This window comes from Dermacentor andersoni, chromosome 6, assembly GCF_023375885.2.
Source record: "Dermacentor andersoni chromosome 6, qqDerAnde1_hic_scaffold, whole genome shotgun sequence".
Taxonomy (NCBI): domain Eukaryota; kingdom Metazoa; phylum Arthropoda; class Arachnida; order Ixodida; family Ixodidae; genus Dermacentor; species Dermacentor andersoni.
In genome coordinates this window covers 77455838-77470136 of record NC_092819.1, presented here as the reverse complement: position 1 = coordinate 77470136, position 14299 = coordinate 77455838, and the positions used below count along the sequence as shown (strand labels likewise).

The 14299-nt window shown below is 41.4% G+C and overlaps 1 protein-coding gene across 3 annotated transcripts in view; it reads right to left on the bottom strand.

Moving 5' to 3' along the window:
• Nucleotides 1-14299, bottom strand: part of SIDL (SIDL trafficking protein particle complex subunit 10) — a 103215-nt gene that overhangs the window by 82152 nt on the left and 6764 nt on the right. For all 3 annotated transcript variants that reach the window (XM_055066404.2, XM_055066405.2, XM_050171137.3), the window contains one exon: nucleotides 2062-2143. In XM_055066404.2, the coding sequence (XP_054922379.1) occupies nucleotides 2062-2143 (82 nt within the window). The remainder of the gene's footprint in view (nucleotides 1-2061; nucleotides 2144-14299) is intronic.

Genomic DNA, 14299 nt, shown 5'->3' with positions numbered 1-14299 from the left:
TTTGGCCATTTCTATGATGATAAGCTGATTTCTATGATGACTAGTCACTTTTTATGATAAGCAGCGAACACACAAATTTCGAGAGTCTAGCTAATGGCTTATAAGTCTCTCCTATCTATCTGCATGAACCTTCCAGGGCACTACACGAGTGGGAAATATTAAGACGTGTTCGTTCAGTTGCAACAGCAAAAAATTTGTAAACTAGTAGCTATGAAAAAGAACAAAAAAAGAGAAGGCTACGCAAGCCTTACCAGTGCCCTCCAACTAGCTTTCTGTCAAAGCACTACGCATTTGTCATAGAAATTCAATTTGCTAGAAAATATTTATGGCTGTAACAGAGCTTTGATAAGCTAGCCCACAATTTTGTTTATTGAGAGTTTCACTTGGTTGCTGTCTCACTGGCATGATTCATTTTTGGACAGTTTCACTGACAACTGCGAGATTATCTTCAAGCACATTAAGCTTTCCAAGCAATAAAGTTAAACATGTAAACAACGGGAGAGCCCGTAGCTGCCCATAAAGCAAATTTCTTATAAAGGGACACTAAAGGCAAATAATAAGTCAAGCTAAAGTGACTGGTTAAAACTCGAGAACGTCTAAGGCATCAATATTATCGAGAACAAGGCTTTAGTAATCAAGAAGCTGAAGTAAATGCAGGACACAACTTGAGACTCCACCAGGACATTCAAGTACTAGCCCAATAATGTAGCAACTCCTCCTTATAATTTTTTCCTAGTCCTCAATTACTCACAATAAAAAGATAATTAAACTGCATTATGTGATGGAAGAAAATGATAATTGTAAACTTCTATTCAATTCTTAGAAAAAAAAACATTTGCCTGTGGTTTAGCTCTGGTTAACCAGAGACGAATTGCGAAAGCAAGAGCTGCATGGCTACGCTTCTTCTGGCATCTCTTGAGTGCGTTGTCTCTTCCTCGCTTCGTTCTGTCGTTGTTGCATCTCTTTCGTGCTCTCCATAATGACTAAATACACTGAGGCAAAGCACACATATAAATATCCCCTGCGAGGAGGCGCCTCCTCTCCCTCTACCCCAGCGGAGCACATATGGTGGAGCGAGCTGTGACGGCAGCGGCGTCGACAGCGGCGCCATCTGTTGGAGCGCGCGTGCAGCGTTGCTACGCAACGGCGGCTCAAGGTAGTTCGTCGGCCACGGCATATGGCATGCAGCATACGGCGCGACGAGCCGAAATGGCTCGCTGGCTGGCGTGGTAAAGCTCTCGCTTTAAAATAACTTTTGATGTTACTGTTGACAATTATGTGGCCGGTCGAAAAGTTTAGCTTTGGCTCAACTCTGCGCTGCCCACCCTATTGTGTTTCAGTAGTTTCAGTATTGCACAGTGTTGCACTGCTTTTGCAGGCTCGTGAAACTTGCACAAACTGCAAGTAGGAGACAACAAAGCCCATCGTGACAAGTGTCGAAGATCGTGTTTATGATTCTGTGCGTGCTTTCCCTTCTTCTTTCACACTGTTGCCTCTGTCTTGGCTCGGTTTCTGGTCGTGCTTTTGTGTGTTGCGCAAGAAACCGTAGCACCGACTGTCAGACACCATTTTACTCACCGATAGCAGAAGAGGGCAGTGATGGCGTATGCAATGTAACGATTCCCTACTCGGGGGCGGGTGATTTTAATTGTGCTAGAGGTACATGGACCTTTAGACAATATTTTCTCTTGATCTATGTCATTTCATGGCTTGAAACAAGTGTTGCAAGGTTTCTGGAATGGTATTCTAATGCTCCACATTCACCTAATATTTGCCTTTGGTGTCCCTTTATAAGACAAATAGCTTTCTTTGCCTCTTTCGCACATTTTTGTGGTTGGTCTGACTCGGCAAGGAAAATGTTGATTTGTTCATTTGTTCATTTGCTTGGGCTATACGCTCACACTGCCAACTATCATCGATGCTTTCTGCGCACAATTTTACTTTTTTCTCACCTGCTTGTGTTGCTGGAATATGCAGTAAAGTGAATTAAATTGAGAAGATTTCCTGACATTCTCAAGCTTTCTGCGTTTCTCAGGCTGCTAGACATGCAGCATAGCGTACCGTGTCCACTCAACAGGCTCCTGCGGCAACCCTTCCAGAAACAGCTTCTCAAGGGCTTTGAACACTGGCTTGTCACCTGCATCTGAAAACAACAGCATGGAGGAAAAGACCAGCGTGAATGCCTCAGCCCATAAAAAGGAACAGACAAACAAAAAATGCAATCAGCGACAACCACGAAGTGTCATCATGCTAAGCCAGGATTAAAGATCTTTACCTAAACTTAATATTCTTTGGAACTTACCAACTTTGCAGTGCCATTAAATTTGCACATATATATGTATGCATTAAAATTAGTTAGATATAATTTTTTTAGAATGGCCTGTGGCAGTTAGCAAAATTCGAATAGCAGAGCTGGATTACTTGAAGAGGCAGACGTTACTTGCATAAATATCAATATGCCTAATTGACTAATTAACAAATTTCAGTAATCAAATTTAACTAATTACTTTACTACACATATTGCAATTAAAATTTTCGACCGGTGAGCTCACAAGGCACATTCATGTGAAACAAACTCTGAGGTTGAGGCCAGTTTTGAGGTATACGTTCAAAAGTTTGCATTGCTATGTGCATTGCAAAGAGTGCATTGGTATTCAAGAAATTTTTTTCTAGAAATGTATAAAAAGGAATTTTGTTAATAAACTGCGTGTAACACTATCAGTCACCAGGCTATTTTTAAGGGTACGTATTGTACAACTCATTTTAAACACGCAGTACACAAGGTACACAAACAGTCATCTGCACACACACTTTTACCAAGAAAAGAACATTTGTAAGTGAAACAAACGACAAATACATGACAGCATTGGTGCGGCCACTGTGTGAATGCAGTAGCAGCACCCATAAGGTAACATGTCCAATAAATTGGCGCATTTTAATCAGCCAATAATAGTAAAGGTGATTTGGTTGCATTTCAGCGTGAAATACAATGCAGCTTGACCAATTTTGTAGGATTTTCCCACAAAAGAACTCACCAGCGCTGCCTCTTCACACAACTATATCAATGCCCTTAACAGAAATGTGGTGCCCTCTTTGTGTAGGTCTCGGATTCAAAGCAAGTAGCAGCACCCGGCAGAGCACAACCTTCAAGATCGCCAGTGCAACTATGTTGGGTGCCTAATTATTAAGAGTTATTTGCATAGCAGAATTGCACAGCGTCCTCAGTCCCAATTTTCCGCACAACTGAGTCATCTCCAGACACGACACAAAAAAGGTTTCTAGAAGAATAATCTAACAATTTAGGTCAACTTAACATTTGCTTTTAGCATCCTTTTAAAGGCCAAAAAGCTAACTGGGATGAAATTTCACTAGTTATGAGTGGTATGCACTTGTTGAAGGAGTATTGGTAAGCTACTAGTTGGTTGGCCATTGCTGTTCTAAAGGCTACTCACTTATTGACCTTTGGACAAGCACTGTTTCTGTGATTTAGTATTCCTCCAAGTGTCAACAAGTGTGCTGCTGCCTTTAGAACAATAGTGTGTACTACTGAAGAAATCTTGGCAAAGCAGCACTCTAATTTTCCCATTAACAGTCTTTAAATAGCACCTAAGCAGACGACACGGAAAGCTGGTGGCAAGTGGATGCGATGCCAAAACCTCTGAAGATCTTCAGCACACCATGGGTGCCAGCTAACCTTGGAAGTTCTACCAAGGTGTTGTGCTGATTAGTCCTAAAGTTCCAGGTCATGCGTCACTTTCAAGCTATAATGACCGAGTTTTTTTTTTTTTTTTTCGTTTCACAACATAAAGGTTTTCCAAGCTTTTTACAATGCATTGACTCGTATTTCAAAATATCTTTTGCACAGAGGCTGCTTTATATCTACTCTGTCCGGAACTAGTATTTTTACGTGGTCCAAATTTTATTTTTGGTAAGCTTTTAACGCAAGCTTGAACCAGTCGAGGAACAATGGTTGCACAAATGCTCCCTGCAGCTTTTCTGCAGTGTCATAGTGACCAGCATTGAAAGCATAGCATAAAGGCTACATGAATCCAGATATAGGACAGAAGATGTGGGGGGGGATTTGACCATGTAGCCTGCCTAGTAAACTTTGCATGCTCATCCTATCAGCAGCATAATCAGCAGGTTTGTGGTGTACTTGATGTTTGCTAACATAATGGGCAAGAACAACAAAAAGAATAGTATGGGTACAAGCACCAAATGACCTACAAACACAGAACTCACAACAGGAAACGTTCACAAGACCAAAATGAAAAAAAGAAATGGTTGCTCATGCATGTCGCTGGTAAATAAAATGATGAGCACAACTACTGTGCTGGCTAGTTTAGAAGTGCCGATGCCAGATAATGTGAATTGTGCAGTTTTCTCTGTCACAGATTTTTTTTTTACATTTACCTTTATTTCAAGCTTAAAGTCATTTTACTTCATTTATTTAATTTCAGGGCCCAAAGGCATTACAGAAAGAAGTGGGTCTTGGAATATATGCATTAGTTGACATGGCTACGAAATTACATTGAATTACAATTCAAGTGATTTTGCAAATGGCATGATTTTTGTGTACAGTAGATTTTTTGCTTCTGTGCTAAAGCAGAACATGCACAGCATGCAACATCTTCGTAAAATTGTGACAAAAATTTTGTCAATGGCCTTGCATTTGGAAAAGGCAAGTGACAAGAACTTTGTGGAATTGTGCAGTGACCATCTTGGCAACCGAATTTCATTTTGACTAAGCAGTAGCACTCTTTATTTGTTTTCTTTTGTACGCATCACAGTGTCCTACAGGAATATTGTTCTAGGGAGGTTATAAAGGGAAACTGCAAGACACAGCGTATAATGAAGAGATTGTAATACTCAAGAAGTGTGCACCTACATCACTGTCAACGCAAGCAGAAGTAAATTGCACAAAAGATGCATTGGTTATGCAGAATCATTTTCTATGCAATCAAGAAATTAGGATTATGTAATTAGAAGTTCCCAGTACTAATGAAGGCAATCAATACACTATACAATACAAATAAACTGAAAAAATCGTGTTTGGTACTCTACAATCGTACTACAGAATTACTTTGATGCAAGGTGTTAGAAGTAACAAAGAATCAATTTTTTCAGAATTCGAACAATAAAGTTACAATGTGTAATTTCTTTCTCAAAGCAAGCAGATCACATATGTTAACAAAATTATTGGGAGGACCATCTCGATATATTATACCACAAGGCAATTCCAAAAGGTTCAAAAACATTTTTTGTCTGAACAGATACACAGCAAGCCTCAGTGGTTGTGAAGATGATGAGATGCATGAGACAAATGAGCAACTAGCAGTAAAAGAGCATGGAGGCCATAAAATATTTTTCTGCATGAGGCAAAGAAGCACAGTGATCCTGCATGACTGTAGGTATGCAAATGACAACACCAACTCAATATCAGTCACACATAAATGCTGTTTTGCAGTCAAGACTGAGTGCACCATGTGGCTTTTCATAGCTTTGGGTAGCATCAGGGATGCCTAGTGAGGCGACCATGTGGATGATGCAAATTCAAGTTGAACGCAAACAAATGGTAAACACGCAAGCTCTCATGGAAAGGGTGGAAAGCTAATCTGCTTTTCTTCTCTCTCCGTAGTGTCTACCTCCCATGTTTTTGTGTCAGGCCACTTACTTGTATTTAACCCTTTACAGCTATATATCAGGCAGCTCCTCAATGTGATCGAACATCTGATTAAGCACATGCATGCTCATTTCCTTTCCTTTCCACGACCATGATGGCAAATTGCAGTTACTCTTTTACCACCTGACTACTGCACCCTACGTATCATTAACCAGTTTCCAGTAGTGCAGTTGACAGAATGCATACATCTTATAGTGCAACACTACTAAAGCATGGAAACATTTATCCTGATTATGTTTTATGGGACTGACTTGTGTAAATTTAGAGAATTGTGAGATATTATTCTGCCGAGAAGTAACTAGCTGCGCAGCACTAAAGGACAGGAGACTGTTTTATACAGCAACACACGCACTACAAATTTCAGCCTCTACTTTGGTGAATTTTTCAAAAGTCGCAATAATATGGTTGAGTTTCACTTATAGAAATCGGAACCTGAAAGTAATGCAGAATTAAATAATTTCTTGCATGTTTGTATACAGGTGAGAGATATTTGTGCACAACGTCCAAAGGCCACGAGACAGTTTCTGACTGGAACGACTTCACATTGGATTGACTGCAAGCAGTCAATTACATTTACCAGAGAATGTTTTTATGGCCAAGGTGGTTGAGGTGTCCCTCAACAGCACTGTCCTACAGGGATGGACAGTGGAAACATGCAGGATAGATAAACAGTACATCCCGACAAGAGTGATTAGATAATAAGCATCAGCTTAGTGCAGCAGAACTGTCGCTTGAAAACAATGTCCATGTGAGTTAACCATCACACACATTCTTGCAGACTGCGGTCATGATAAATTTATCACCAAGGATATACATTGACCATGTGCTCTTATCCGGTATGAAGTGGCTGCCAGGGTGTGCCTCAACTTCCGTTGCATGCAAAGTGCGAGATAAAACCTGCTTGTGACAACCTGTTTGATCACTACATACGAGAGACCTCGTAACTAAGTCCAACATTGCTCTGCTGGCCTGTAATTTTTTTGGCACAGTAAAGACATCTGCTTTCACTGTATTTGATTCATGAGGTCAACAGTGTGTTCGCTTGAATGCATACATGCATTGTTAGTTATACTCGCTGACAACCTGCTGTGGCAATAAAGAGAAAGTTACCATAGCAAACCGCTCGCACATTATATCCCTCCAGAAAATAGTCCCTAAAGTCTCATTCATGTTCATTTGAGCTGGGGAACAGAAAACATCCTACTTCCTACAGCACTTATGCAGCGGCTTTCATCAATTCAACTCTAGGGTTAATTTGATCCCAACCAAGAATCCCAGTTGGTGCCCATGCACATAGGCCAGAATTTGTTATTTTGATCCTGAAATTGGCCTTCACCAAATAATTTGAACTTCACTGGTCAGCACAGACGCACCTGACCCTAATGATGACTTCAAGTGTGAGCCCCATGGCTGCACCATCAGTTTTGGCAGCGCTAGGAAACAGTGAATCTGTCAAATGCCTGTTACCTCCCACCAAGAATGCCTATTTTTGGCTTCCCCCAGGAAAATTTTCAATCGGAAACGGTAACTCGCACAGAATTATTACTCCCATTTACGTGTTTCTAATGCACACATTTCTTTCCAGGAAACACTGGTAAAAAAATTGCCAAAATTGTGCAATTAGAAACATAAGTGTGTTCGTGGCATTGCCAACAGTCTCCTGTCAGAGCCTGCCTCACCACTTTAATGACAGGTTGGTGGCAGAACAAGTTCTCGCATAGGAAGCCAACAATGTTGTGTTGCTCTCAGTCTGACTGCAAAAGCTCATTCAAAAGTTCGAAGTCATTTTGCATGCTAAGCTAGAGGCCACAATGTCGCACTCTCGAGAATTGCATGTTGTGCACAGCAAACTAGTACTGTGGTTAGTCTAGGCACGGGCCACCATTTCCCTTTCCAATTGCTGTGGAGTCCTTTGGTAAATGTGAGATATCAAATGTGCAATGAACAGTACAAAGGACAGTATGGTGTGGTCCATAGACAGCGGTAAAGTACTGCCTGAGAGAGACGACGACTGACATTATGTGTCAATACATTTCCATGCTGTGAAGATGAACTTTGCTGGTTTTACCTTTTTCTGATTGCTGGAAGTGTAGGCGTGATACATTTCTCTTGCTAAAAAAATCAGGTGAGTCGTCCTTCTTAAATCTTTTACTCAAGGAGCTCTAATGCTGTTGTTATGTTAGTTTCCTCCTTTGTACCCATAAAAACTGGGCGCATGTTATTCAGGGAAATGTTAGAATCAAGCGAATACTGCCAAACAAAACAACAGTGTGTCTTGTCTTCCTGCCTCTTTTTCAATTCGACCTGCTGGATAATTAGATCAACTGCTTTAGACCCTTCAAGGTCAAATTAACAGAGGTCGGCTGCACTAGAATAAGGCATAAAACACAGCACTAAATGCTAAATTATATTTTGTTTTGCTTTGCTCTTAACGTTTTGGCAAATGCAAAACTGTTGTAAGTAGTGAGCTACGCTGATTCAGTACCTCAGAAAATGCTGTGAAACTCAGCTGGACTACCTGGCACATTAAAACACTTGTAGCAGCACCACCCCTGTAGTTTTCCCTTTAACGCCACAAAGCTTTCTGTACAGTTAGTGTTTTATGGCGCAACAGCCAAGTTTGACTATAGTTGACATATTTACGCAGACGCTGAATGTCTTAAAGGTGTTTGTAGAGCATTTACAGAGCAAACAGTTTCCCATGAAACATGTTACAAACACAATGATGATCCTTCCAAATGCGGCTCTGCCATTAGAACTGCGGCTCTGCCATATGTATTGAACCTGTGGAAGGTAACCACCCATTCCCCTACTTTTATTCTGCAAAAGTGAGGAGACAACCTATTACAACTCCTGGAGTTGCTGGGCAGTTCCATTCTTTTGCCTGCATTCCAACAAATGAAGTATTTTTGAATGCAACTGTACTTAAACCTTTCTCTACTGATGACGAGTATGGTCATCACAGGAAGTTGTACCAATAGCGCCGACAACAAGTAGACTCATAACGAGCAAAATATACCTATTGCAGTGAACTGCTGACAAATATGTTAATTAAATAGCTTCTAGTTACAGTTTTTGACACTAGAGGACAGCACTTGTCCATGTTTGCTTCTTCCTGTGCTGCCTTTTTCTTTACTAGTGGCTGCTCTGATGTCTGTGACGGAAACATGGCTCCCTTCTTTTCATGACAGGATTAAGGTGCTCAAAAAAACAAAAGTGCTCAGATGACTCATCATAGCAAAACACCTCTATTAGCATTGAGAACACGGGGTGGCGCCCTCTTGTGAGTAACGTCGTGGCCAGGATGCCATTCGCCCTGGCTCGCTCAGCTGCCATGCGCACTCATTCCCTTCGTGTATGCTTGGGGTATGGGTGGCTCGAACCGTACTTATTGATGGATATGTCAGCTTCTTTCTGCTACATGCCTGAACCACAGTTCTTTCTTCTAAAGCACATGAGTCGAGAAAATTTGTGGCTTGGATGTCACAAGCTATGTAGCGTTGAAGGGGTCTACTGGTTTTGCAATGCATATATGCGCCATGTCTGTCCATAAATTTTGCGTAAAAAGAATGTCTGCAAATTCAACACGTGAAGTTGTGTATGATGCTTCACTAAACACTTAACATTCCTTTGGTACCTAGCTATGAGAGACATTGCATTTCACATGGAAGAAAAATCTTGGTATTTGATGTGAACATGTTATTTGTGTTAGAAAGACACTGCCCAGCCAAGCTGCCATCATGATTATTATTACTCTGGTGAGTTGTTCTAGTCAAATATGGCCACTTTATTAATGCATAAACAAGACAGTTAGGCACGCATTTCGTATGAAAAAGTTTGCTGTTACTTCCACCATTCTCTGAAACAGGCCCCAATAAAACGAATTGCTCATGGCTGCTAACACGACGGCGTATCATGTAGAGTATTTACATAGTTAATTCACAAATACCATAGTAGCAATCACCTGGAAGAAAAGTTTTATGGAGAAGATTGAGAGACAGTCAATTGCAAGTGATGAAATGTTTCTTGGTGGCCCTCATTAGCCTTTATCGACAATATGGCACACCCCTCACACAGCGGTAGCAACTGACTGTCATTATGGCGAGGCACACATTGCTCGCTAAACCCATCAGTTCACAACAACTTCGAATTGAAACCATGAAACAGTTTTTCACAGCACCAGTCCCAATGCCTAAAGTATACTCGAGGTACTAAAGTATATTCGAAGTACTACAGCACAGCTTAGGGTGCCCAGAAGAGGAAAATTCAAGCACCTTCTGCCTCACCACATCATGATCCAGCGTTGTTTAATAATACAAACGGAGAACTATTCACTTCGTCAGTACATAAAGGAGAACCTCACAGATCTTCATACGGAAGACACCACAAGCCTTACATATTTCGCTGGATTTTTGACCCTCAATTAGGGAATTATACCTTCAATATGTCCCATACTAACTAATGAATGACACTTCGGCTTCTTTCTGGCTGCAGCCATACAGTCCAAAAGGCATATTTCACTAAAAAATTTGGGCCGAGCAGTGTGTGTCAGTTTGCCAAACAGGTTCGTCATGTATATTCCTCAAGCAACAAACACCAGTGAATTGCTCAAATGAGTTGAACGTGTAGCACGGAAAAGGTAATATATATTGGTACATTTTTTTTTAATATACTGCAAACAGCTGTAAGCCTCAATCAGCTTTACTTCAAATTACCGCCACTTAAACGTGAAGAACCGCCTAATTTTGAGAAGCAGTTAAAGAAGCAAGTGGTGCTGGTAGAACCTAACTGCACTGTTACTTAAAGGGACACTAGAAGCAAATAAAAAGTCAAGCTAAAGTGATAGATTAGTGCTTGAGAATCTCTAAAGCGCCAATATTAAGCGAACAGAGCTTTAATAATCGAGAAATGCAGGACATGATTAGAGACTCCCCCGGGACATTCAAGCACTTGCCCTGTGATGAAAGCACTCCTCAGTTAAATTCTGTCACTAGTACTCAACTACTCGTTGCAAAAAACATCCTCGTATTGTATTGTAAGATGAAATAAAATGCTACTTGTCCAGTTCTATTTCATGCTCAGAAAAAAGAACTCACTGAAATTACCGTTGACAATGACGCGGGCGGTCGAAAGGTTTCATTTTCACTTGACTCTGCGCCACCCACGCTTTCGCGTTTCAGTACCTTCCTGATCGCGTAGTGCTGCATTAATTTTGCTGGCTTGCGAAACTCACACACACTGCAATTAGCAGAGAATTCAACTTCCATGTGATGCCGCGGGATGCCCGAACGGTCTACGCCCCTTGACCAAACAGCAGCTGCAGCGGCGAATTCGCTGCTTTGTCTTGGCTCAGTGCCGCCGTCTGTCGGGCACCGTTTCACTCACCAACGGCAGCAAAGGGCGCTAATGACGTATGCAACGTCATCACTTCCCCCGGTTAGGTGGCGGGAGATCTGAATTTCAAAAAAGGTATTCGGACCATTCAGATACAATTTTCTCGTAAACTAAGTCTCTTTTTGGCACTAAACAAGCGTTTCGAGGTTTCTGGAATGCTATTTAAACAGTCCACGTCAACTTAGTATTTGCGTTTAGTGTCCCTTTAAGTCCTCGTGTTACTGCCGAGCGTTTCTGTGAAGAAATGCAAAGATTCAATATTATACCATGAACTGCTCGTCGTGAGCAAACCTGTTTTAGCAGATTAAAATCAAGGTAACAGTTGTAGAAGTCATATACAGCCAGCGTTTGTAACATACTTGTTGCATCGCAGCAGGTGTGGTATCATAACTGGATTCTTATATGCTATGTTTTTGCAGTTGTCGATCCGCACATGAAAAACTCTCAATGGGCTGGTCTGCACTTGTTCAGCTGGCACTGTAGCATTGCCTTTGAGAACTGTATTGTCATCTAAGAAATAAGCTCTTTGAATAAATTTTCACGAACGAAGAAGTCACAAAATATATTTGAGATGATCGCCATAAGCATACAAGCAGAGGGAACGAGAGTGAACAAACGAAAACACTGCAGAGACAGGTTCCTGCCCTGATGTCCTGCAAACAGCGCTTGCAGCGCCCCTGTAGTTCGTTCTCAGGGCTAATATATAGTGTTTTGCTCTGAAACTGAAAGTGATGTTTCTATTTCAGGACTCCACCTACAAACCAAAGCTCTTTAACAATGTACATGAGTGGTTAATCTTTGATGTACTACAGAGAGAGAGAGAGAGGATATTTAATGGCAGAAAGGTGGAGAGGTCGGCCTGAGTGACGTGCCTCTAGCCTGCTACTCCACGCTGGGGAAGGGGTTTAGGGGAATAACAAAGATAAGATGTGAAGAGGAAGGAGGGTGGTGGTACGGTGATTATGATGAGGACCGCAAAATACACTGTTTATGTGCAATGTGTACGTGTACGCTGCACAGCACAGCACAGTCGTCTTTGCAGGCAAAGGTAGAAGTTACTACAGTGCAGCTAGGAGACTGTCTATAGCTTTCGTAATTTTTGCCGCTGTTAGTGCCACTGGCGTATTTAAGCCAGACAGTAGCAGCTGCAGGCCATCGATTATTTGTCACAGCATAGCTTTGATGACAGAGTCCAATGGTGATAGCTAAGCACAATGTCCTTGCTCGTGCTGACAGTCTAAGGCCCATGTGCGCAGCGGCAAGCATGGCCATACGTTCGATTCCAGGTTTGCGCGGCTCCCTTAAAGCGATGGTTTGGAGAGATCTATTGATGCCGATTCATGATGCTGGACCTGCGGAATTGGAGCCAGGGAGCTCTCATTTGGACCTACAGCTTGTCCACACCGACGATGCGATGTACTACAACTGCCTGCATCACTATGGTGCTGCTTCCAGTTTTCTGAAAAGCCTGGTATAATCGCAAAACCTACCTGACAATGTTGCGGCATGGTTTGAACTTTCTTTTTTTTTTTTTTTTTAGAAAGTAATTACTGCAAGACCCCCAATGCCAAGCAGAAAGGTAAACTTGCAAATTTATATTTTGTTCAAGTTGAGATACAAAGAAAGCTTGTAAATTAAAAAAAAAATTGAATTGATAAAATTGTAGTTTCATTAAGAAAACAAAATTCCTGCACAAATTTGGCCAAACAAAAGAAAAAGGTTTTGGAAAATTTTTGCCGCTTCACAGTAGTCCTGGGAAGTTCACAGCGCCTAAAGCCTTGTTTCTGATGTTATAAAAAACTTCAGGGCAATGCTTAGTACAGAACCTGAGTAGTTCATTTACTATTATGAATTAAGGAAGCACCATACTACCAATAAAACGACAGGAGATTCGTAAGCCAAAGCGAAAACAATTCCAACAGCATCTCACCAACCCATTTTTCGCTGACATCTGCTTAATGTGAACTTATGTACCATTCTAATAGTCATTAATGCCACAAATTAAAACCTGTTTAATACGAATGTGAGGTACTAATGTCTACAGCAACAGCTGCTGTCTACGGCGTCATAGTGAGGTCGGAGTAATGGTATGTGCCTTTTGAATTAGTGGACGCTTTGTAATACACAAAACAATGAGCTCGGCGTTATCCTGCAGAAACACATGTTATTCACAGTTTTGTTATCTGCTGCATTGTAATGTGCTCCACAGTTCCTGCTTTTTTTCAATCTGACACAACAAGGGGGGGCCCCAACATCCTGTTCATTCATCAACACACAGCCCCTTCTCTCTCCTTTCTTTTTTAATCTCTACTGCGTACTCACGACATCAAAGGCTTGCAAAGCAAGTAAAGCTTACGCCGTTTTTTTTTGTCAATAATACTGCTAAGGAGTTGAAAAGAACTTGGCTCCCCCATACAGCCAGAGCATATCTAGGGCCAGACACCCGTCACAGTAGCTTGGCAGCTATGATGGTGTGCTGCTGAGGATAAGTTTGTGGGTTTGATCGACGCCACAGCAGCCACATTTTGATGGGGGCAGAATGCGAGAACACTTGTGTACTATGCATTGGGAGCACATTAAAAAAAAAACCTAGGCGGCGAAATTTAATCCAGAATTTCCACAATGTCATGGCTCATAACAATATCGTGATTTTGTCGCACAAAACCCCAGAATTCAATTTTATTTTTGTTATGCTCAGAGTTGTTGCTCACATTCCTTCTCTCTTACATGCGTTAAAAGAAAGAAAACATGGGGGCAACAGTCGCAGCTGGTTTAGCATAATCACAACTCTGAACAGAAGTGAAGCACACCCAACCTCCTTTTTCTTGGTCTCCTCAGAGTTACTGTGAAACATGTGAACAGTGACACGGTTGTAAACCATTTTTGCAAGTAAAACATTTTGAAGTTTGAAAGCATTTTGGTTTTTTTCGGGGCCAATTTATTCAATTATAAAATTGAAGAAATTTTCAAGGAGAGATTAACAAAAAGTATACATAGCAAAAGGAAAGTGCAAATCAGTTCTGCGGAAGCCCACAAGGTGACGGAAAATACCTGAAAGGAAGGAAATCGGCATCCACCCAGACTGTAGCAGGAAGCTACAAAGGAAACCCTTACATGTTTCTCAAAAAGAAAGCCTCGCAGTTGAATAAATGAGATACAATTCAGGTGGATACTAATTTTCCCTTTCATGTACTTTCCTCCACCTTGTAGGCTTCTGCAGAA